Genomic DNA, 21,534 nt, shown 5'->3' with positions numbered 1-21,534 from the left:
TTGCCACATGGTACTACCAACACCAACCACGGCACTGACGGTTTACTGTCAGCTTCATTCACGGGATTTCCTCCTGTTAGATCATCTTGGGTCTTACCATCCAACGGCAAACAACAGATATGCCACCATTAGCAAGGCACGGCGGCCATATATGTCACTCAGCTTGCCATACTAATCTTCTATTAGTCACACCTCAGCCACGGTCTCGAAAACACACCCACCAAAGTCTGTGTTGCCGCTCCAGCAAGCGCGAATGCTACGAATAGCCAACTCGAATTTTCAAGGTCGTCGAATTCTGAAGCAATCGTCGGATGCGTGGCCATAACCAAGGAGCCATCGGCGTTTGCGGTAAATGTCCCAACCAGCAGGATCGCCACGATCTTGATGACAGCCGATGCCGGCGTGCCCTGGGATTTCGTCTCGGTATCATTCTCGGCACAAGCGGGTGCGGTACGCTCAACGTCAACGTACGCCTCATCGACCTCTGTCGACGGTGTGAGATGCCATGGAAGGAATTGACCGTCCGAGTCTCCGCTCGACGATGAAGATGTCAAAGAGCTCTCACCTGACGAACTTGATTCTCTTCGATTGCGCGACAACAGTGGCGACCGCTCGTCGACTACTCTCTCTTCCGCAGTCTCTTCTCCTCTACTACGTAACGTCTCTTGGCGAGCCATGTTTGATGGATCACTCGTGTGTAGTAGTATTGTGGAGGAGAGAAAAGAGAGAAAGAGCCGCAAGCACCGGCGCGATTCGAAGAAAACCAAGGTGTCATCGGCTACGCAGGCTTCGACTCAGCTGGGATGAACCTTTTCAGAATTCCGGGGGACAGCGCATCTATGCAAACGTGCGACCCGCGACCGCTGAGATCCTCAGGGACCCCATGACGTCGGCCAATCAGACTTTCCACAAACTCCGATAACCTCCTTCCCAAGCTCCCGGTCCCGTTGACTCAATGTCCGTCAGAAGAATTTGAAGAATCATGCTTGGCCCAGGAAGAAAAGTTGCCGATAAGGGGATCCAGGCTGGGTCCTTGCTATGGCGACATATTGCGCCATTGCCGCCATGCAACTTCGGTCATCCTCGGCCCCCACACTACCGGGAAGCCGGCGGGGCCCGGTCATTCCCCGGCCGGCTCTACGCGGTTATTCGGTGCAGGAGGTCCACATTGAGTACTGCAGAAGACGAGACTATTGTTGGTTCTACAGTCTAGAATCCAAGGCTTGCAGCCGCATGCAGGGGCTACTCCATGGGTTGGTAGCGAAAGTCTTTCCAGGGGCAGCTTTCCCCTCCGTCGGCGGATCTCGCCCGTGCAACGGAAAATGTGCCTGCTTCTCATCGGACCCGGATCTCGGAAACATGTGTCTATATGACTCAGCGGTGCAGCTGACTTGCTGTTGAAACTCTGCCCAACATTGACGGCTGCCGTTGCGGTCCCGATGGCATCGGCCAACTTCGCGTCGCGAGGGAGGCAAACAGAAGCCATGGCCAACTTGATCGGATCACCGAGTCCGTTTTGTTTCCTGCCCCCGATTCTCTTTGCCTGACATGTGTGAATCAAACATTGACCAACAGGGGAATGAGACGGGCGTGCGGGCTGTCCACGTTTCATTGAACCAGACTAGTAAGCCTCCCACATCTCCATAGCCAGATGATGGGCGGCTCGTCTGAAGTTCTGTTGCATTTCAGCTGAGGCGAAACAGCGTGTTGGGCTGCATCTGGCACTAAGGCCGTTGAGTTTTAAACGTGGCTAGATTCATAAAATCGAGTCTTCCAATGCAATAATTCCCCTCCAAACCTTTGCTTGAAAGGTATACACGGCAACAAAAGAGAGAATTCTCCTTGTTTCTCGATTACCTAGCATACACCTATAGCTTCACCAGATTCCTTGGCAACTCGCTAAATTGCTGGGCCTGTTCAAGTTCACGATATTCCCGACTACGTCTCTCACGTAGAACGATGGACTTGGGGAGACGGCCTTGTTGTGTAAGTCTGTTATGCTGAAATGCCATGCATTCAACTTGTCACTAGTCTTATCACAGTTTTGACGGCTTCGTGATGCTTCATGCCGCCGTACGCAGAAACGAGATACGCACTATTGCCCGGTCCGTACTTCCTTTACCTTCATGTGACTAATTTTGCCATTGCTATTTAGTGTGCCATTAGGGCTGTTCCAGAGCCAAACTAACGAGGAAGAAATCGAGAAGCTGCCTGTTCAGTGTGCACAGAGGCTTGTAGGCGTCAGATAACGACCAGCAGACCAGTTCATGTTGTGTAGCGATGGCCGTTTGCCATTCCTCCAAGGACCATGAACGCTACGTTTGGCACACATGACTTGGCAATTGAGATCTCGCAGAATATTAGACCCATTCACCCCAATGGAGTCCCTTCCAGTATACAAGGCCGTCTCGCTCGAATTGTGGCCCTTCTGCGTCTACAAGATAACCCATCTCGCAACGCGAGTATTCAACTCGAACTTGTTGTTGCTGATAGAAACTGTCGAATCTCGGTGAAAGTGCGCCGCGCAGAGTGTCCACATTGCCTTGTGGATGCAGTGAGCGCCAAGGATGTGTGCAAACGGAACCTTTGCAAGACTTCGTTACATGTAACAACGAGTCCAGACGAGAAACGATCTTCTCAATAGGTAGTCCAAGAAGCGATATTGACTGGGACTCTTCATGCAAAAGATTGTTCAGTTGGCCCGGGTCGGTCTGTACCAAGCTTGTTAGTCTCTGGCTCAAGAAGATCTATGAACAACTTACATTGAGGTCGTAAAGCTCATGTTCGTTATTACACCACACTGAGTAGTAAAGGTTATACTCCTTTGAAACTACGCGCAGGGCCTTGTACGTGTTGTTGAATACGAAGGACTCGTTCCGACCAAAATATCCCCAAGGACCCTCGGAGGCCGCAAAGCCCCAATATTCAACTGTGACATGCTCATGTCTTGTCTTTGCCGCATCACCAAAATCTTCCTCGGTCAGGGGAATAGCTAGACCATCGAAATCGGCACGCAGAGGTGCTTGCGCTAGACTCATGATCGTAGGCACCAGGTCTTGATGTGTTGTCACAATTTCGGCGACTTTGCCTTCCGGGACTTGAGGGCCCCGAATGATGAGAGGGATGTTGATGTCCTCTTCATAGCCACACTCCTTTCCAGGTTGGAGGCGGTGATGTCCGATATGATAACCATTATCAGTGGTATAAAATATGTATGTCTCTTCGAGAATACCATATTCTTCCAATCTGGAAACCACAGAATCAACCAGCTCATCGACCGCCTGCAAAGCTCGAAGTCTGTTCCGATAGGAGTGATCATTAAACGCGATATTTTCGGCACTTTGTCTCGGTTGTTGCCGAACCCAGTTGGCTCCAGATACCTTCTCGGGATTGAAGTTGTCCGTTCGCGGGACAATGGCATCGGGGAAAAGATGGGCGTGCCTCTCGGCGGGAATTGGTGGCGTTGCAACGATGCCATGCGGATCGTGAACGCTGCCATTGCTGATGACATTGGATTGGACATTTGAATGAGGTGCAACAGGCGCGATTCCGAGGAAGAAGGGCTTGGACGCAGCCACGGCATCGTCAAGGAAGTCCAAAGCCTTGCAAGCCAGAACATCCGTGCTGTATTCGCCTTCATGGCTCACCGGCGGATCCTGGTTTCGTTGAAATGTGGCGTTGAGGTAAGAATAAGTGAACGGGTCCAGCAAAAAATCGGATCCAGTCCATCCAGCTGCGTGGGGACTGTGGTAGTTGTCCACGGTATGAGCATTGAACAGTTTTCCAGTGTAGTATGTATCGTAGCCCACGTCCTGGAGGAGTTTGGGTAGGTAGTTCTCATTGTGGCCCTCTGCCACGAACTTGGGATATCCACCTGGGTTCAGGTCAGCTTGGGCGCCATTGGTACTAACTCGTGAACACTCACCGTAAGGAGGAAAGATGTCAGTGACATTGGTGTTGTGCGCAGCTTTCCCTGTCCAAAGAGTCACTCTTGAAGGACATCAAACTGCTGTCGTACAGAAGTGTCTCTTATACAGGGTGCCTTGGTCGATCAAATGCTTCTTGATGAAGGGGACGTAATCCAGCGAGTTCATGTGCAGGTCTTGATCGTCAGTCAGAATGAAAACGATGTTTGGCCTGCGCGAGGAACCAGAGATAAGAGGAACTTGATATTCATCTGATTGGAGGAAGGAGCCGGCGCTGACCGACAAAATGCCAGCCAACACCGTCAGAGATTTGAGAGACATGATCACAATAGGGAGGCGTCCTGCCTGGCGAACCCCCAGCAGTGTTTGTAGCTGGTCTGGCTTTGAATGTGACCGAGAACGAGACACTTTTTAGAGAGCTTAAACTCTTTAATATTTTGGGTCTAAGGTAGGATGGTTTTTGATAGCTCCATCATTCCGAGAGCACTCATCGGAGTTGGACCCTGAAAATGCTTCCCAGCGTCAATCCCAGGCCTTGACAACATCCACACGCATATGGCGTGCTTCCCTCGGCAGTGTACTTCCAATACCGCCTTCCCGCCGAGCCACTCAAGGCCAAGAGCGATATCCGCAACATACACAAATGCCGGCATGGCTACGACACTCGCTGCAAACCCCCCACGAAGCAGTTCATCCATTCGGCTGGGTCTCTGCCCCTTGCCCTTGGGCCTCATAGAGGGCTGCGTCGATCAATATCCTCCCAACGGCGCGCTAATTCTTCCGATTTTTCTGATACAATCAATTCCGATGTACAGACGTTAGGTATTGTTGCCCACAGGCATTCGTCGGAGCAACAAGTGGCAAGAATATCACCCTGTACCATACAAGAGGCTGTGATCCATCAGCACTCAGCATGATTGACGGATGTAATCCGCTGTGCGCACATGCTCCGGGGTGACATCCGAAAGAGCATGAAATGATACATGCGGTTGCATCGGAGTACCCGTTTCTCTGGCGTAGGGCGTCGATGCGGCGGCTCGCAAGCTACAACGGAATCTGCCGGTCTCGTAGAGGCATGCCGTAGGCTGGACAGTGTATGAATATACTCGTTCACCGAGTTATTCCGAACTCGTTCATCCCCAGCGCTTGCAGTATCGTTTTCTGTCGGAATCGTAGTCCTCATAGAACCCACTCCACACGTCTTGGTTGGCGCATTGCCGATGACCAGTCGTGACCTCATTCTCTGGGCAACCGGGGAGAGCAGCCTCCCACTGTTTCTTCGTGCGCGGTCTCCAAGGCTTTGGCATTGGCCAGTCGCTGAAATGCACCAGGTAAGACTTTGACACCTCTTCCACCGGATCCCAACTGTCATCGTGCTGGCCTAGGTACTTCTGATGGTCATCATCGCGAAACTCTCCCGTCAGAAGGGCCAGTCGACGGTGAGGCAGTATGCTTGCCGTATCCTTGAACATAATGTTCACCAAATCCATATCGAGCTTTCCGGACGACAGCGATTCTTCGATGAGTCTGTCGTGCGTTGTCTTGTTCGGCTCGATAAGCATGACATGCGAGCTGAGCACCCGTTCAGCTGCAGGCACATCGGGTTCGTTCAACCAGTATGCTTGGGGGACAGCCACGCTGGCCCTGGGCGATTGAAAGAAAGAGTCCATATTGTTCAGCACTTGGCTGTCAGAGTCGAATATCATGACTCGCTCGTACTCGGTAAGGTCGAAGGCATGAAACTTGTTGAGACTGTCGGCCCACGTTGCGCTCGCTTTCGTTTTGGAGATCCGGACGTAGTCGAATGGCCTCAAAATGACTCGGGGATGGTTGGAACGAATGCTGCGAATTGCTTTTGCCTCCGCCTTTTTCCCTTCCGTCCATGAAGAGGGGAAAATCAAGACCATGTCATTTTCGGCGCCGAATTTCTGAAGGCGATTGAAGTTGATGACCTGGCATCGTCAGCTCTGGTTGCGCTCAGAAGAGTACATGGTGAAAACATACAGCGTTGCATAGATAATCCAAGTCCGTCGCATATTGCGCGTATGCGAATTTCGAGCTGCGTTCCTGCGACTTCGCGGCAGGAGTGTGTTGGCTCTCGTTCCCCGCAAGATAAGACGAGCCGAAGATGTCTTGTTCCCAACTCAATTGGTGGCTTGTCAAGAGGACAGTGACGAAGATGGCGCACGTCAACGAGACGGCAACGGCACGTCTCAGCGATGGGATGAACATGTTCGTCACGGCGGGGTGATCATATTGCTTCTCCGAGGTTCTTCAGCACGACAGACAGCGCACTCTGGTGCGACAGCATATGCGGGCGGCGAGCTTTATCTCACATTTTCAGCCCAAAGGAATGGTTCGCGACAACAGGGAAGCTCCCCTTGGCGGCATGGCGGCATAGCAAGTGGAAGGATTGGCAGGAAAAGCTAATTATACGAGGCTGGGCCTCCCACGGCAACTGAATCCCGCCTACCCCGAAGCCGTCTATTCTGACACTTGTGTATGGCTTCAACCAGGGTCAAGGCAGTCAGCAACACCAATTGACCTCGTATCGGATGCTTGGGCCGGTGGGGCCACTGCTTTTTCGGGGTGTCTTGGGGACTCTTGGGGTCTTGGGGAAGACTTGGGCGGTGACTAGCGCACACCATACTTTGGTGCGGAGTGGGCTGAGACTGATTCCAACTCAATCGCAATTGGCCAGCCAAAAGCCTTGGGAGATCTTGGGAACGCTCGGCATGGTTCGTGAGCCAGAAAAGAGTCGGGATCAACCGTGGTAGACATGATGATAGACGAAACTAAAGTGAAATGAAGCGACCCAACACGACTCAAAGGGGGGGTCCCACAGTCCACTGTACCTAGTGTATCCATCGACGGATATTATTCGTAGGATGCATTAAGAGCGACGATCTCGGTGTGTGGATTTCCGATAAGAGAGAGAAACTTAGAAAAGACAAACCATTCATCTTGTCGGACGAAATGTCCGCTCATCCTAAGGGCCTTGCGACGAAAGCAAAAGACCGCAGCGCAAGGCAATCGCGCTTGTTGCACTAATCGATGCACTGGGCTGAGCTGACAACCCCATGTCTTCACCTTGTGACATCATTGAGTAACGGATAATGGATGCGAAGCTTTCTGCCAGTGCCGTGAGCCGAGGAGAAGAACAAACCCCTGCTTCGTGGGCTGAGTGATCTACAGGCTAACCTGCCAAAGACCCGCTATGGAATGGCTCCCCCACGATACCGTGATACCAATCTCTCGCTTCCGTCGCCTACTCCGAATGGAGCCGAGGGAGACATCCGCACCATTGACAACAGCCCAACGGTCGAGGCGGTTTGGTCTTTGATTGCACATTTGAGATCAATTCGTCGCTACGGGATGAAAAGTGAGCAGCAGCAATCGAAACGGAGTGCGGGCAAGCATTACAAACTCACAGTGTACTAGTAAGTATCTGCACTCGTCAATGGCGGTGTTGTTAAAGAATACCTACTCAGTTGCCCTATCTTGTCTCCATACGAAGAAAACTGGCCTCGACTGCTGTTGATCCAGCGGCGAAGAATCATGCATCTGGATGGGCAGAGTAAGCTCCATGATCTCTGCAAATGCGGGATGCGCAGCCACAGTATCTTCGCTCACTTTTAGTTTCAGAGGTCGACACGCCTTATCATTGCCGAGTCTGCCCAAGAGTAGAGAAGCAGGACCGATTCTGTTTAACGCTGCCCCCCAAAAAGTTGGTATAATACATCATGCCGGGCTTGCCTACACTATGCTGGGTATCCCCGTTTCTCGCTTTCTGTGAAGAAGATGACCATACGCCACAGCTTCTTGACCATATCCTCCGCCTCATCATCCAAAGCCTATTGGTCAAGTTAGCTGAAATATTCTGGAAATATGGGGTTAATGCACGTACTGGGACAAGCTCTTCGACCAGATCTGAAGGTTTGGCGTGCTTCCGTAGATGCTCCTCCACCACCTCGACCAAAAGCTCTTCCTGGACGCCGAGATACTCAACAATCTTCTTCTCGACAAACGGTCGAAGCTTCTCGCGGATGATCGCATCGTCCAAGTATTCCCACTGCACCGCCCAATTCCACAATCCCTCCTTCTCGGACGGGATCTCCTGTGCGAGTGCACGAACCGCCTTGCTGATCTCTTCCTCTGTCATCTTATCCGCCGCAGTAGTGGGTTCAAACTGGATGGGAATCAGCTGCCTCTTGGCCGTGCTGTCTTGCTCTTCATCATCAAGGAGGCCTTCCACTTCAGCAACAGTCCGCCGCTGCGGTGCGGCACGCTGGGCTTGAGAACGTTGAGCAGCAGCGCCAAGAGACAACTTGAAGGGCGCAGGGGCGGAAACAGTAGCTTGCTGGCGTTGCTCCATCTCCTGGGCCTGCTGATCAAGGAATGAGTCGGCAATACCACGCGCCTTCTCCATATCGGCAGCCTCTCTGCGTTGCTCGTCCTCCTCCGCTTTCCGATCTGCCTCGTCTCTTGCCTGTTCGTCGGCTCTCTCGATCTGCCGTTTTTTAACCCATGCAGCATGATCACGGTAGTAAAGATGGTTCTTCCGAGACGCTTCTCTCTCGTCATCCCAAGCTTTCTCTCTTTCGAGTTGCTCCTGCACCCGCCTCTCCAAGCTCTCCTCTTCTTGGAGCTCGCGCTCCTTTTCACGCTCCAGAGCTGCAGCTCTAGACCGCTCTCTGTTGACCCACTTGCGTTCGGCTTCGAGATACATCTTTTCGTCTTCGGATTTTTGCTTAGACAGTTCTCGCTGATACAGTTCTTCGTCATCAGCGTCCGTGTCCTCGTCCTCACGGTTAATTGAGAACTCGGTGTTGGAGATGCCACCATTGACGAAAGAAGTTGTCCGGGTGCCATTCTGGCCCCTGGGGCCAGAAGGAGCATTGGGGACACCACGGGGTCCAACAGGAATGTTATTCGAGTTGGATGGAGGTGGTGAGTCCAGTCTGGATGGACGGGAAGGGCCATTGCGGTTTCGTTCCATCTCTTCCATCTCCTCTTCGCGCTTCAGACGCTCCATGTCCCGCTTGTTGCTACGCTCTCGGAACGCAGCGATCTCTGCGGCGACAACCTCCCGCATCTCAGCGGGAATGTCTGCGAGTTCGTCATCTTGAGCTAGAGGAATATTGACAACCTCGACGTTTTCACCGGAGTTGCCCATAGCAACATCACCTTCGCCATCGATGTTCGTTGCGGTCTTTGGGTAAACGAGGTCTCGAATTACGTGCCGCAGGGCGTCTTTCGCAGCCTGGGTCCTTGAATCGGCACCGCTGTCATCACCTCTGCCCTCTTTGTAGGATTCGATGTACTTCAGAGAGTTAGGGTCGACCGTAACCTGGAGCTTTACCATTTCGACTCCTTCGAACTTGTCGTCATCTGCAGATGGCGCTTCCGCTGGGCTCTGGCGTTTGAGAGGAACTTCGGTGTCCTGCAAAAGATCGGCAGCCGTCGAAAAGGAGTCGGCGTCTTCGTATTGAGCAAAGCCAAATTTGGCGCCTTTTCCATCAGACAGAACTGATGTTGCGGCATCCCATCTCCGGAGCTTGCCAACGGCATTCAAGATTCTCTCGATACCTTCGTCGCCACCAACTCCGTCTGGAATCTTGTGGACAAATAATGTGCGCAACTTCTCTTCGCTGGTCGGAGGGACGAGCGATTGCATGTGCTCTCGAGCAGCGGCTCTTGACTGGTCAAAGCCACGGTCCATACCAAGTCCTTGTCTTCCACCGCTTGGCGTATTGCTGTCCTTCCTTCCCGATTCAGGGGCACCTGGCTTAGCGCCTATGGTTCCCAGACGGATGACGGGTGCGCTGAAGTTGATGTTGGGGAGGTTCGCGGGAGCTTGGAAGTTAGGCGGCAGGCCGCTTTGTCGGTTAGCTTGTGCGTTGTTGGATTGCTGGACACCGGGAGGTGGTGCCATTCCCGGAGCGGAAGACATGCCTGGCGGAGGGCCTGAATATCGGTCAGCGTAGGAACTCGATGGCGCAGCTTGGTATCCCAAACCTAGACCAGGTGGAGGAGCCATGCCAGGCGCGGCGTTGGATCCCGGGAAGCCGCCATAGCTCGGGGGAGGCCCGTAAGGGTTTCCTGCTGAGAGATTGAGTGAGTGCAATTTTGAATTCGAGAGCTACGAATGCATACCTCCGTACGGGTTGTACGACATGACGATGCAATGCGAGTGGTTGCTAATTGAATGTCGCTCGGTCGGTGTGTCAATCCGCAATCCGTAAGTAATTCGAGGGTCTAGTAGTAGTCGCTGCTACCTCGTGTCGCGATCGAAGCCGGCTGCAGGTAGAGATTGCTAGGACTTGATCTATCCGTAAGGTCGGGCGGCAGGCGCAGAGTATGGTGAAGGCGGAGGGGGGACCAGGTCGAGCACGGAAACGAAGACGAGGACGACAATGACGACTTGAGCTCCAGAAGCTCTGGGTCGAACATTCAAAATTCGGCGCGAGGCCAACGCGAAGCAGGCTTGGTCTCGCGACTGGTCTCTGATTGGTCCAATATGTGGAGCGGGCGGGAGTACGGCGACACGCTTATCCGAGTGAGCTCCTGTCCGAGCGGCGGGCACTGCGGGAGGTCCGGTACGTACCTCAGCAACTTTCGCATTTTCGAGGAAATCTTCGCGGTCGAGCTCGTCGGTGGTGACATTTTGCCATTCTGCGCAACCCACGCCAGCCTCCAGCAGTGTGCTCTCCCGCTTGGTAGAGTGTCTAATCGCCATGTAGGACCACGAACTCGTGCCATTGATCAAACATTCACTAATCCTTACATCTTCAGGGCGTCCGAAATCGGGCTTTTGAGCAGGAGACTGCTCACCTCATGCTCCCTCCGCAACACTTCACTACGATCATCACAGCTGGCCAGCCAGCCTCTATGGCTACAGCCACGTACTTTCTCGACATCCCGCACTTTGTTCAACAACGAGTCTCTGTTCGGCGTGAAAGGTCCCCTCGCAGAGAACCCCCAATCATCGACGACGGCCTCCTCGACATCGTCCTCTCCGACAGCAGCCGCCAAAAAGAAGCCCCACACTCCTTTCGCGTACGATGCCACTTCCTCAAACTTCGATATCTCTCAACTCATCGCCATGGACTCCGACGACTTCATGATGAAGCACCACGCCGCTGGTCAGCAAGAGATCGAGCTCCGAACTCGCCCGCAAACAGGCCGCACAATCCACGTCACCGGCTCCCGCGACTTTTCCGCCGCAATGAAGGCCCTCGATGTCTCAACCAAGAGGAACAGGATCAAGTCCCTTTGGCACGGGCAGAAGTTTCACGAGCGTCCAGGAATGAGACGCAAGAGGCTCAGGAGGGAGAGATCGATAAAGCGATATAAGGAGGGTTTCGTCGCGACAGTGCGTCGAGTGCAGGAGCTAACAAACCAGGGCTGGTAAATCTTCGAAGCTGTAAAATGGTCTGGCCCATGAGTTGCGAAGAAACGGAATTGCCCAAGCAGCCTTGGAGTGTACAACATTTAGCAATCATAGAGCTTTCTCAATACAGAAGCTCAAATGTATTATGTATGGGTCATGAAACATATCTAAGTCACTATACATCTTCGGCCTCGAGAGGTCTTCTCGAAGGCGAGGGAGCTGGGCTGGTCTTGATCCTTGGCCGACTCCTAAAAACCGCCTCCATATCCTCCTTAGCCATCAACTCTTCTGCGAGGATGGACGCGTCCGGGTCCAATTCTATCGTTTCCTCTTCAACGACAGGGAATTGGCTGCCTTCCGTCCTTGCCCGCGCCCGAGATTTCTTCAGTGACCTTTGTCGATCCAGCTGTGCCTTCTGGCGGGCAGCCTCAAAACCTGCCATGCTTCGTCGTGTACGAGACATTAAATCGTCTTCGTCTGTAATGCTGATCGTAAGGTCTTCATTGTGTTTGCTGGGTGTTGATAGAGGTCGTAAGGACAAGGTTTCATCCTCGTCATCGTCCGGATCATACCGTACCCCACGTGAAGACCGCGCCATGGACAACCTGGTTCGTTCCGCAAGAGATAACGTATGTCTAGGTTTCGGACGTTTGACGGGAGAAGGAGAAGCATTGTGTATGTCGTCAAGAATTTGGTCTGCCAATTCCTGTGTGGGTGATTTCGGGGGTTCTGGTTCAGGTATGTCTTCTTCACTGTCAAAAGAAATAACTGGCTGTTCCGCCGCTAACGGTAGAGGACTAGGGGATCGGCTTGGAATCTTTTGGGTGAGTTGATCCTCCTCTGGTAGTGGCGGAGTCGGTGGGGGTATAGATAGCTCGTCGTGTGTGTCCGGGGGGAGCACTGGAGGGCTTGGAAGTGGCCGCGGTAACTCGACATGGCGTTTGGCCTCTTCCGAGAGCTGGAGAGACGGTCGCCCAAGGCGTCGTGATGGCGGTGCTACATCGTGTGTCGAGGGCCGCCGCGGAGCATGTTGCAAAACGTGGCCATCGTCCTCCAGCTCGCTCAGCTCGGATACTGTTTCCTCCCCGAGACTCTCCCTCGCGCCCGAAATTGTTTCGGGCCGCTCTGGTTGGCCTAGGCGATGGGATCGTGGCGGCCCAAACATTTCGGTGAAGTTGATCACTGGTTGAGCGCCCACCTGGGCCAGGTCCCTTTCGCATCCGTCGAGTAAATCTGCATAGTCAGAGGTCAAATGGGGTGTCCTTCTCGCAAGCTGCTTTCTTGGGCTCATTCGTCCAAGGCGGAGGCTCTCATGCTTGTCGAAACCGAGATCGATACCTCGTTTAGATTTTGCTGGGCGGGACGTCGAGGGAGTAGGAGCTAGTGGCTGGTCGCCAAACATGTTTTGTCGGAAATGCTGCCATTTCGCTAGTCTCTCCTTTTGGGTCTTCACCCGGCCGTCGAGTTGCTCCAGCAGACCTTTCCCGTGGTCTTCCAGCTCGGCAAGACGACCGGACTGCAGACGCCTCCAAACTCGATCGAAAGGTGCTGTCAATACGCCATCTTTTCGCACATTTGCATCACCGTAAAGCAAGGTCTCCATCCACTGTTCGTTTCCAGCCCAGTTGTTGCGGACCGTTCTCCAGGTATCCAGCTTCACATCGTCCGAGATGTCTTTATGTTTCGACTGCTCTCGTGCAGCCTTGATCTGCTCTTTCCGGTGCGCAATGTTCTGTTCCTTGAGATGCAGCAGCTCGGCGAGGCCACGGTATCGTTGCCTCGCTGCATCCTTTCTTCGCATCGCATGTCTAATGGATACCTTATGAGCAAGAGCCAGTGTCACCAGCTCAGCGCGTTCAGCGCTGTATCCACGATTTTCCAGTGCCAGTTGTTGAGCAATAGCGGGGTATTCTCCCTCAGCTTCGGCAACTTCTGCAACCATCTTTTTGAGAACAGCCGAGGAAAAGACAGCAAGGACCTCTTCTAGCCGTTCACCCCTGCACTCATCCAACATTGTCTTGCGTACGACGGCATCGCGGCCAAGAACTCCGGTCTTTTTGGCCTGCTCGAGGCTTCGTAAGAGGGCGGCACGCAGATTCAAGGATTGGACATGGTCTCGAGGAGGGAAAAAGGGCTGAAGCTTCTGCAGCATAGAGGGTCAGTAAGGTTCAAAGGAGGGCGGTTGTTGACGTACATTTCGCGCCTCTTCCGGGTCCCAGAGCACGAAGAGCTGGTAAAGCGTCCATTCTACGCACTGGATGCGCTTCTTCTGCACCGTGAAAGTTTGGGCGTCGAAGTCGGGCCAATCAGGGTAGGAAGGAAAGTCGAGCAGACGAAGATTGGTGAGAAACAGATTGACATTGGAGGTAGCATTGGGCGGCGGAGCTACAGAGGTGGTCACAGATGCGCCCGAAGCCTTTGCTGGCGGGACGGCGCGCGGTTGCCGGGATCGGGCAAGCAGAGAATTGGGCGGCAGAGTCGCCATGACGACATTTTGCTGCGTGAAGGCGGTTTCGAGAGATCAGAGTTGAATCTTGTCTTGGCCGAAGTCGTCGAAGAAAAAGGGGGGGTGGGTGGTTTTAGCAGGCGCGTGTCGCATTGAATTGACGCCGATTGCAGGAATCGCATTCGTTGTGTTGATGGTGGGGAGAAACGGCGGTGGAGGGATCAGCCCAGCAGCTGCCTCGACTGCCTTGCAAGTTAGCGGTCAAGGATCCCCAGGTCGCTGTTAGTCGGGCACCTGCCCAGGTGTGACGACTCACCGCGGCCCCACCAAGCCTACGCTGGTCTCACCTCGGTGAAGCGGCCGCAGCTTGTACAGCTTTAACAGAGGACCTGTCAAACGGCCAATTTCTAGCGCATGTCTGTGCCAAAATACCGGCTCCTAAGTCGATGGCAGACGCCCGATTGGCAGCTATCCGCCCAACTTTGCCTGATCCAGCCTGCAGCGTTGCCCTGGCATCAGCTCTTCCGTCGCGACGCGCTATTGAACATCCCAACCCGATTTCAGTGTTCTGGACGCGAAGGTTTGGCGGCATCAAAACCTCGCAGAGAGTGACTACTTGATTTCATTCACGTCATGCCATACAGTATGCGATTCGCATGATTGCGCATGAGAAAGCTACTCGGCCTCTCCCCTAGAAACCTGGCAACCACTTTCGCATACGACGCTGTTGGCCGCCGGACCCTGCCAAATACTCAACACCGAAAGTCACCCTGCTCTACCTTCAATAGAGCAGAAGAGTATATTCTTCATGAATGCGACAATCTCTGGCCTAGGATTCGGATTTCTCTATCCATCCAGCAAATGCTGGTCTCTAGACCCGGAAGTATTGTCGTTGCGTGCGAAAGCAACGATAGGGCATGAAGAGACAACGCTAGCCTAACGTTCCTTCTAATCGTGATTCGTTGGTGCCAGTGATTTGATGTATTTGATCGCGAATTGGTTATCAAAACGTAACTGATTTTCTTCCTGGGCTTCAAACACGCATATGCATCGGATTCTGCATCTTCTGGGTCTGAATGCAACGACAACTTCAAGGATCAAGTCAGCAGAATGGCAGGTCATCGCGTTGGGATCGAAATTGTGGTCATGTCATTCGATGTATTCTCGATATGAATTACGTTTATTTGGTGAGAAATGTCTAATAGAAATAATGAATGTGAAGATTCCAGGTTTGTTAGGTAATAGGTATCCAGCAACTCAGCTTGGCACACATCTTGGCCACTCCAACAGCAAACAATCCTCTCGATTTTCAAACCGCCCTAGCCGGGCATACAATTGGATGAGTGACCGCTCAAATCATATTTATTCGGTGATTCCTCCGTCTCAGACCGAGGCCTCTTCTGCCCTGATGATTAACTATTGTTTGCAGCTTCGGGAGCTGCCTGTGATACCACAATCGCCAGCCAGTCATATGGAATCTCGAGCCGTCCATTACACAATCCCCCGGCAAGCATCACTACCACCTGAGATAGACAGCTACTTTCGTTGAAAAGTGTCAACCTTGCTGCGACGCCATTCTCTCACGAAATGCACGTTTATATTCAGCCAGCAGCCCCTTGGCTGGGGGAACACATAAAGTCTTTCATCCGAAACCATGTGCCCGATGCCATCTTCATCGACGACTTTGACGACTTTCCTTCGGACGCTTCAACAGTCTTTCAGTTCTGCGATGGGTGGGCACTCAACCGCAACTTCGCCGCTCTGAACACTGCTGAAAAGGCTCTGATCAACGCTTACCCGAACAGCGATGCGCTTGCTCGGAAGGACTATCTCGCCAGAGTCGTTGACTTCTGGACGGCCAAGAGACCGGAAAGCATTCTCAAAAAGTGTGTCCCGTTGACAGTCCGGTTGTCTCTTGACTATGCCGAATATGTCGACGATGCTTTGACTGCGGCTGACGACCTCACGCTTTTGTCCTCGCTGGAAGACAACGAGGACAAACCAGCCTCAGAGCGTGAGTGGTGGATCTTGAAACCGGCACTGGTTGACTGCGGTGCTGGTATTCGACTGTTTAGTACGATGGAGGAGCTTGCCAGCCATCTCGAGCTCGCGGAATACGAGATTGATGAAGATGACGAGAGCGATCTCAGCTACCAAGCCATGCTTGAAGCCAATGGCAAGTCGGAAAATGACACCACCCGCGACAACTCTGAAGGCTTTTATCCAACCCTGTCGACGCCTGGGCTCGACACCTTGGACGCACTCGTAACGGCAACTGGAGGGTTGGCCTTGAAGGAGCATAAGGACGGGATTCAAAGAGCCCCGAAGCCGCAGTATGTCTTCAAAGAGGGAGGCAGAATTCCCTCGGCCCAGATGCGCGAGTTCGTGGCTCAAAGATACATCGTTCACATCCCGCCAATGGAGAAGAGAAAATGGCATGCTCGAGCCTACGTCCTTGCAATGGGCCGTCTCAAGGTCTACGTCTTCAAGGAGATGCTCGCATTATTGGCCGGGGAGGACTATGAGCCCCCTTGGCTGAACCCCAGTCTCAAGTCATCTCTGACCAACACCGCCCTTCAAGACGAAGATGTTTTTATAAACAAGCAATCGATGAGAGACTTCTGGTCGGCTCCAGACGACTTGCTGCCTGGTGACTGGAAAGCAAGCGTCTTTGAACAGATTTGTCACACCTCGGCTGAGCTATTTCGTGGTGCAGCCCACACCATGGCGGATAAGTTCACAACGGTGGATAAGTGTTTTGAGCTCTTCGCCGTCGATTTCCTCATTGACACGGATGGCACTGCGTGGCTTTTAGAAGTGAACGAGACGCCAGCATTCTATGACGTTGGAATGGCTGGCCCCTTGGCCATGCGCCTCATGGAATCCGTCATTTACATCGCCATGGAGCATATGGGCAACGCCAAACTTGAGGAAGAATGCAATGCCCTTGCGAAGAAACGAATGATTCAAGTTTTGGACGAGACCGACAAGCTGGCTAAGAGCAACATTACGGAGATTCTGCCAGAGATTTAAATTCCGGGTGAGAAGCAGGCGTTTCCGGCATGTGACAATGGGGTTTGGGCACTTTGCAAAGACACGAACGCTCTCAGGGATTCGCGAAGGCCATGTTGCGGTTGTCAGGGCATTATTGAATGTCGATTGGAGAGAGGAGCCCAAAGATCCGGCGACCCCGGATTCAAAACATTCTAGAAGCCAAAATCCACTCTATAAGTTGTATCATAAATTCAAGCTTGATCCAATTGATCCCCCGCCTGATTATCTGGAGATCATTGATCGTCTGTGAAACTCCTCGCTACGGCGTCAAACATGAAGTGTCGATCATAAGGCGAGCGAGGGAATTTCGCCAGTGACAAAACGTCGCAGCTGATTTTGGTTTTTGAACAATACTTCGAAGCCTAATTGGGTTCGCGGCCGAGTTTTACTTGTCATACGACCTCTGTTAAGGTGCGTTACCAGTGGGGTTGTCTCGGGTCTGTGACAGGAGTCAACTTGGCCGCGGAGAGGCAGGGGCCTCCTGTCAAGTTCATGACATCGGCCAAAGCCGAATGCCATCCCATCTTAAACAAAGTCACATATACTGAGGGTTCATTCCAAGAGCTGTCAGCTCTCGTATAAATAAGCCTTCAACAACCAGAAAGGTTTCGGTTCTTGTCTTTGTGCATTCCATCTGTGTGATATACTAGCTTAGTCTCAGTTCTCGGCCGGCCGATTCTCTTTAATCTCACATTCTGTTTTTACAGTATCATTTTTAGAACTTGTAAAAATGAAGTTCTCTATTCCTCTTGTTCTTACTGCCATTCTCGGTCTCGCAGCTGCCGCTCCTCAACGCGGTGGGAGCAGAGAACAACAAAGAGCCGACCGCAAAGCCCTTCAAGACCTCGCTGGCACAGATGTTGATCCCAATCTTCCGAACGGAACAAGACTTCTCGACAATGGCCAAGGGCAGTGTGTTGCAGTTTCTGGAAAGGCTGTCTGTTCTGATGCTTCAGGAGCTACCTTGTAAGTTATCTCAGGAAAACTCGGAAAGTTTAGAGTATGACACAGGTTCTGACATCTCCTACAGTAGCTGAAATTGAAATTCACCCTGTCATGCGGAGATTTCGGTAGAAACAGTCATCAATGTTGGACGGGAAATACATCCTCTTTTCCTTCCGATTACCGCGAGACTACTTGCTCTTTGTGACAATTCGTCGTCCTCGACCTGCTCTTGTACCACTGCTCGGATTCGTCGTCTTCAATGTTTTGATCAACTTGGTCTTGCGGGCGACTAGATGCTATATTCCCGTACTTTCGCTCTGACACCTTTTGAGTCCAGTTTCGGATAAGGGGCGAGCCACGCGTGGGCCATTCGCACGTCTGATTCCTCTGTCTCGAACAGCTCAAAGTCGAACCGCGCAAAGACTTGGGCGATCGCAATGTGGAGTTCCGCCAACGCCAAGCTAATAATCCAGTTAGATGTGATAGTCTATACGAAGAGTTTTGCTTACTTGATGCCCAAACATTGCCGTGACCCTTTGCCAAATGCAACAAAGTACCGCTGGAGCTCCGGCTTCGCCATCCAGCGTTCCGGGATGAATGACGTCGGTTCGGGAAATAAGTCGGCGTTCATCAAGACGTCAACGGTAGTCATCGAGACCGGTGTATTTCTTGGAATGGTCCATTCACCATATTTCAACTCCGTATCAGGGGCAAGTCGAGGATCCCGCGTCACAACGCCGTGGGAGAGTCGGACTGATTCTAGTACACAGGCATTCAAGAAGGGCAATTTCTCGAGTTTCTGCCATCCAATGGGCCACCCAGCGGCAGCAAGCTCTGCCCGCATCCGTGCTGGGATGTCTGGCTTACTCGCAAAGTGGAATGTGGCCACCGCGAGAGCCCAAGAAGTCGTAATAAGGCCCGCTGCAACCATCAGCTGTGCCTCGTCTCCAAGCCGAGTATCCGTCTTTTCTGAGTCTGGGAGGTCGCTGTGGATGACTTCGTAAAAGATGTTGGCATGATCTATCTTTGTTGCTGTGTCATTGCTCCCGGCACGGATCTCGGCGATTCGAGCTCTCATACTCTGCGGTATGCTGTCAGAGCCGGTTCCTCACGAAGCGATACCTCAACTCACCTGTCTCAAAGTGACTATGGGCATGATTTCCGGCTGTGTTGCTTTCACGAACCAGAGCGGGAGCGCATTCAATATCTTGAAAACAGAGGGAAATTGCTGCCCAAGGGCGCCGACGCTTTGAATTGTACGGAAAGCCTCGTAGAGCGTCTTCTCGAAGCCGGGCGAGTCAAGATGGTCATACGACTCACCAAAAGCGTACTGAGTAATGGTGTCTGTGGTCAATGCGACGAAAGCACGGTCAAGCTTGACGACCTCACCATCGGCAGACGCGGCCAGTTTGCGGCAGAGATCATCGACTTTCGTCTTGATGACGGATTCGAATTCGACTATTTTGCTTGCCGCGAAGAACGGGCTTAGCGCTTTGCGGCGAATCTTATGCAACTCGTGCGGAGATGTCGAGAAGCTGTCGGTTGAGAACCCGAATCGGCCAGCCATGAAGTCATACTTGTCACGACGACCGGCGCGAGTATAGAGAGTGTCGAAATACGACGGATCATCTATATGCAGTTCTGTGGGCGAGATACGAAGGATTGGCCCTGATATGCGTCAGGAGCTAGCTTTTCCACCGGCGGGATAGTCCTGCTGATGGACTGTGGCACGAATGCATTGAAAAGGTGTGGCCAGACCAGCCAGCTCATCATTCTCGCACTATCAACAACGACCTTGAAGGCATGCACATACCATATCTCCGATGAAGGTCTTGAATATGAGTCGTAAACTTGCCGGGTTGGACGACATCATGGTAGAACTCGTACCACGACGAGAGAGCTGCTAATTTGGGGCCTGGAAACTTTGCTAGCGGGGAGAGAAACACGCGATAGATGGCGATGCATGCTGTATAAGCGAGCAAAAGAACCACTGCGGTTCCAAAGTACGAGGCTGATGTTATCAGTAGGGGCGCCATGATGAGTGCGCTTCGCGCAATGCTGGTTTTCGGGTGTGTTTGAGAGAAAACACTCTCAGAAACGACGGCGGATGCGATGGGAACGCGCCTGCTTCTGATCACCCTGTCTCCATCATCCTGGGCGCAGCGATGGTGCTGTCTCTGGCGCTAATTGAAGCTAGCTGCAACCGGATGCAACCTCACCTTCCCTGTCCGTGGCCCCGGGCCGGACCCGTTGAAGGGATTCCCGTCTTGCTAACGAATCACGGCACCTTTATTGGTCCAGAGGCTACACAGCTCCAGGCGAGGTCGCGAGGAGCGTCCAAATTCGGAGCATTCTCCGCGGACGAGTATTCTTGGCGTTGAGCATGGCACCGCTTTCCGAAATACTCCATTGTGTAAACGGGCTCCTTGCACTGCATCTCAGCAGCACCCTACCGCAGGGCTGATTGTCTTATTGCCGACTCAGGAAGACCTCGAATCGTTGTTGTGTGGGACTACAGGGGCTGCACGATAGGTGCTATGTGAATAGGCTCCCCAGGTATTGTAGTTGCTTTGCAGCACAGAGGAAAGCTGGGTCGATGGGTCAGAGTCGTGGGCACAATATTGAATAAATAGTTGGAGACACAAGCTATGTCCTGCTAGTGAAATACGTTAGCAGTGGTCGGTTTAATCTGTCCAGGGGTCCTTCATTGCAGCATCACGGTGCTATACACATCTGCTCGTCAAGGGATGCAAGGTAAGCAGTAAGCGGGTTATTTGCCTCAACTTTCCCTAGCATTTCAACCTCCGAACCCATCTCTTGATACCTTGTAGTTTGGAGATGAGCCGGAACATCGATCGTATGACCCCCCATGTCAATATGCTCGCATGCCACTATCGTTTGCCTAGCATCGTCATCAATAGAGACAGTCGTTTAGTGGCTTTTCCATGAACTGAACTTCGTGGATTAGCGTCAAATAGGCTGTCGAAGACTCGAAGCAAGAGGCAATCCAGAGTGTGAAGCGGGGGCCACTTTGCGATGACCGAACAGTAAACGTTGATAGTGAGAATACGCTAGGAACACGATTGTTCATTGCACAATAACGTGTGAGAAAAGCAAGACAACATCCGCACCGCCAGATGGATTCAGATACCCCTGAGGACCTCGGAGCGGTAAAGATTGCGCCGACTGCGGTGCAGCTGTATTCCAGTTACCAACGGGTACTGTACTCACGTCGATCCATCTTCAGGCCAGACAATTTACAGGCCAGACTATCTCCAGACGGATTCCTGCGTTTGCAGAGTCGATTTCATATAAGCCCAACAACCGCAGCCGCCTTGGCAACGGGCGCAACTGGCCCCCGGCTCTACCAGGTCGGTTTGCCGGTCCGGTTTTGGCGTCTAGTCAGTTGATGATCATCCCGAGGCACAACGGGATGAAACCGGAGGACCGCCTGGGGATCTAGAGTCGCTTCTCCGGTCAGTGTGGAATAACAAGCGTTCGTTTCACTCAAATGAACCTTGTTGCACGTTTGCGTGGAAGCCGCGGAAAAAGAAGCATAGTCCTCCTGTTCTCGCTTTCGTGAGATTGACCACGACAATGCTCAAATGCTCTTACTTTGCAAATCGCGAGATGGGGGTTCCTGTAGATGATCCAAAAAGAGTCGCAGATTGCGGGAAAGGGTGGTAGTTTTGCTTCTGGGGAGCAGGACTTGGCGCCCGCTCTCAACTTCAGAGTTAGACTTGACGCTCTCGTCAGGAGACTGCTGGGTT

The 21,534-nt window shown here is 52.6% G+C and overlaps 8 protein-coding genes across 8 annotated transcripts; 3 read left to right on the top strand and 5 right to left on the bottom strand.

Annotated features, from left to right (window-relative positions):
* Positions 1–2,360: 2,360 nt before the first annotated feature.
* ARS-3 (Arylsulfatase) lies at positions 2,361–4,247 on the bottom strand (the record flags this gene model as incomplete). The annotated part of the gene is made up of 4 exons (XM_032026987.1): positions 2,361–2,711; positions 2,763–3,874; positions 3,926–3,973; positions 4,019–4,247. 4 exons carry the CDS (start codon positions 4,245–4,247, stop codon positions 2,361–2,363), a joined length of 1,740 nt encoding a protein of 579 aa, XP_031876586.1.
* An 812-nt stretch (positions 4,248–5,059) lies between these two features.
* Positions 5,060–6,158, bottom strand: GNT1-0 (Glucose N-acetyltransferase 1; the record flags this gene model as incomplete). Its single annotated transcript, XM_032026988.1, has 2 exons — positions 5,060–5,878; positions 5,931–6,158. 2 exons carry the CDS (start codon positions 6,156–6,158, stop codon positions 5,060–5,062), a joined length of 1,047 nt encoding a protein of 348 aa, XP_031876587.1.
* Positions 6,159–7,283: 1,125 nt separating this feature from the next.
* usp107 (U1 snRNP-associated protein usp107) lies at positions 7,284–10,104 on the bottom strand (the record flags this gene model as incomplete). The annotated part of the gene is made up of 8 exons (XM_032026990.1): positions 7,284–7,294; positions 7,358–7,374; positions 7,414–7,490; positions 7,560–7,639; positions 7,738–7,780; positions 7,834–9,893; positions 9,945–10,031; positions 10,083–10,104. 8 exons carry the CDS (start codon positions 10,102–10,104, stop codon positions 7,284–7,286), a joined length of 2,397 nt encoding a protein of 798 aa, XP_031876589.1.
* Positions 10,105–10,446: 342 nt separating this feature from the next.
* CGGC5_v016488 (mitochondrial 37S ribosomal protein bS21m) lies at positions 10,447–11,340 on the top strand (the record flags this gene model as incomplete). The annotated part of the gene is made up of 3 exons (XM_032026991.1): positions 10,447–10,665; positions 10,722–10,881; positions 10,952–11,340. 3 exons carry the CDS (start codon positions 10,447–10,449, stop codon positions 11,338–11,340), a joined length of 768 nt encoding a protein of 255 aa, XP_031876590.1.
* Positions 11,341–12,498: 1,158 nt separating this feature from the next.
* On the bottom strand, positions 12,499–13,804 carry CGGC5_v016487 (uncharacterized protein; the record flags this gene model as incomplete). Its single annotated transcript, XM_066153525.1, has 3 exons — positions 12,499–12,552; positions 12,893–13,462; positions 13,514–13,804. 3 exons carry the CDS (start codon positions 13,802–13,804, stop codon positions 12,499–12,501), a joined length of 915 nt encoding a protein of 304 aa, XP_066007205.1.
* Positions 13,805–15,352: 1,548 nt separating this feature from the next.
* PBY1-1 (putative tubulin--tyrosine ligase PBY1) lies at positions 15,353–16,798 on the top strand (the record flags this gene model as incomplete). Its single annotated transcript, XM_032026993.1, has 1 exon — positions 15,353–16,798. The coding sequence occupies one exon, from the start codon at positions 15,353–15,355 to the stop codon at positions 16,796–16,798; it is 1,446 nt and encodes a 481-aa protein (XP_031876591.1).
* A 751-nt stretch (positions 16,799–17,549) lies between these two features.
* Positions 17,550–17,856, top strand: CGGC5_v016485 (uncharacterized protein; the record flags this gene model as incomplete). Its single annotated transcript, XM_032026994.1, has 2 exons — positions 17,550–17,785; positions 17,850–17,856. 2 exons carry the CDS (start codon positions 17,550–17,552, stop codon positions 17,854–17,856), a joined length of 243 nt encoding a protein of 80 aa, XP_031876592.1.
* A 197-nt stretch (positions 17,857–18,053) lies between these two features.
* On the bottom strand, positions 18,054–19,800 carry sdnE-3 (Cytochrome P450 monooxygenase sdnE; the record flags this gene model as incomplete). Its single annotated transcript, XM_032026996.1, has 4 exons — positions 18,054–18,225; positions 18,274–18,845; positions 18,897–19,432; positions 19,578–19,800. The coding sequence occupies 4 exons, from the start codon at positions 19,798–19,800 to the stop codon at positions 18,054–18,056; spliced, it is 1,503 nt and encodes a 500-aa protein (XP_031876601.1).
* Between the last annotated feature and the right edge of the window lie 1,734 nt (positions 19,801–21,534).

Source organism: Colletotrichum fructicola (assembly GCF_000319635.2).
Source record: "Colletotrichum fructicola Nara gc5 chromosome Unknown KSG_Nara_v1_contig10, whole genome shotgun sequence".
In the NCBI taxonomy this organism is placed as follows: domain Eukaryota; kingdom Fungi; phylum Ascomycota; class Sordariomycetes; order Glomerellales; family Glomerellaceae; genus Colletotrichum; species Colletotrichum fructicola.
This window is presented reverse-complemented; position numbering and strand designations above follow the sequence as displayed.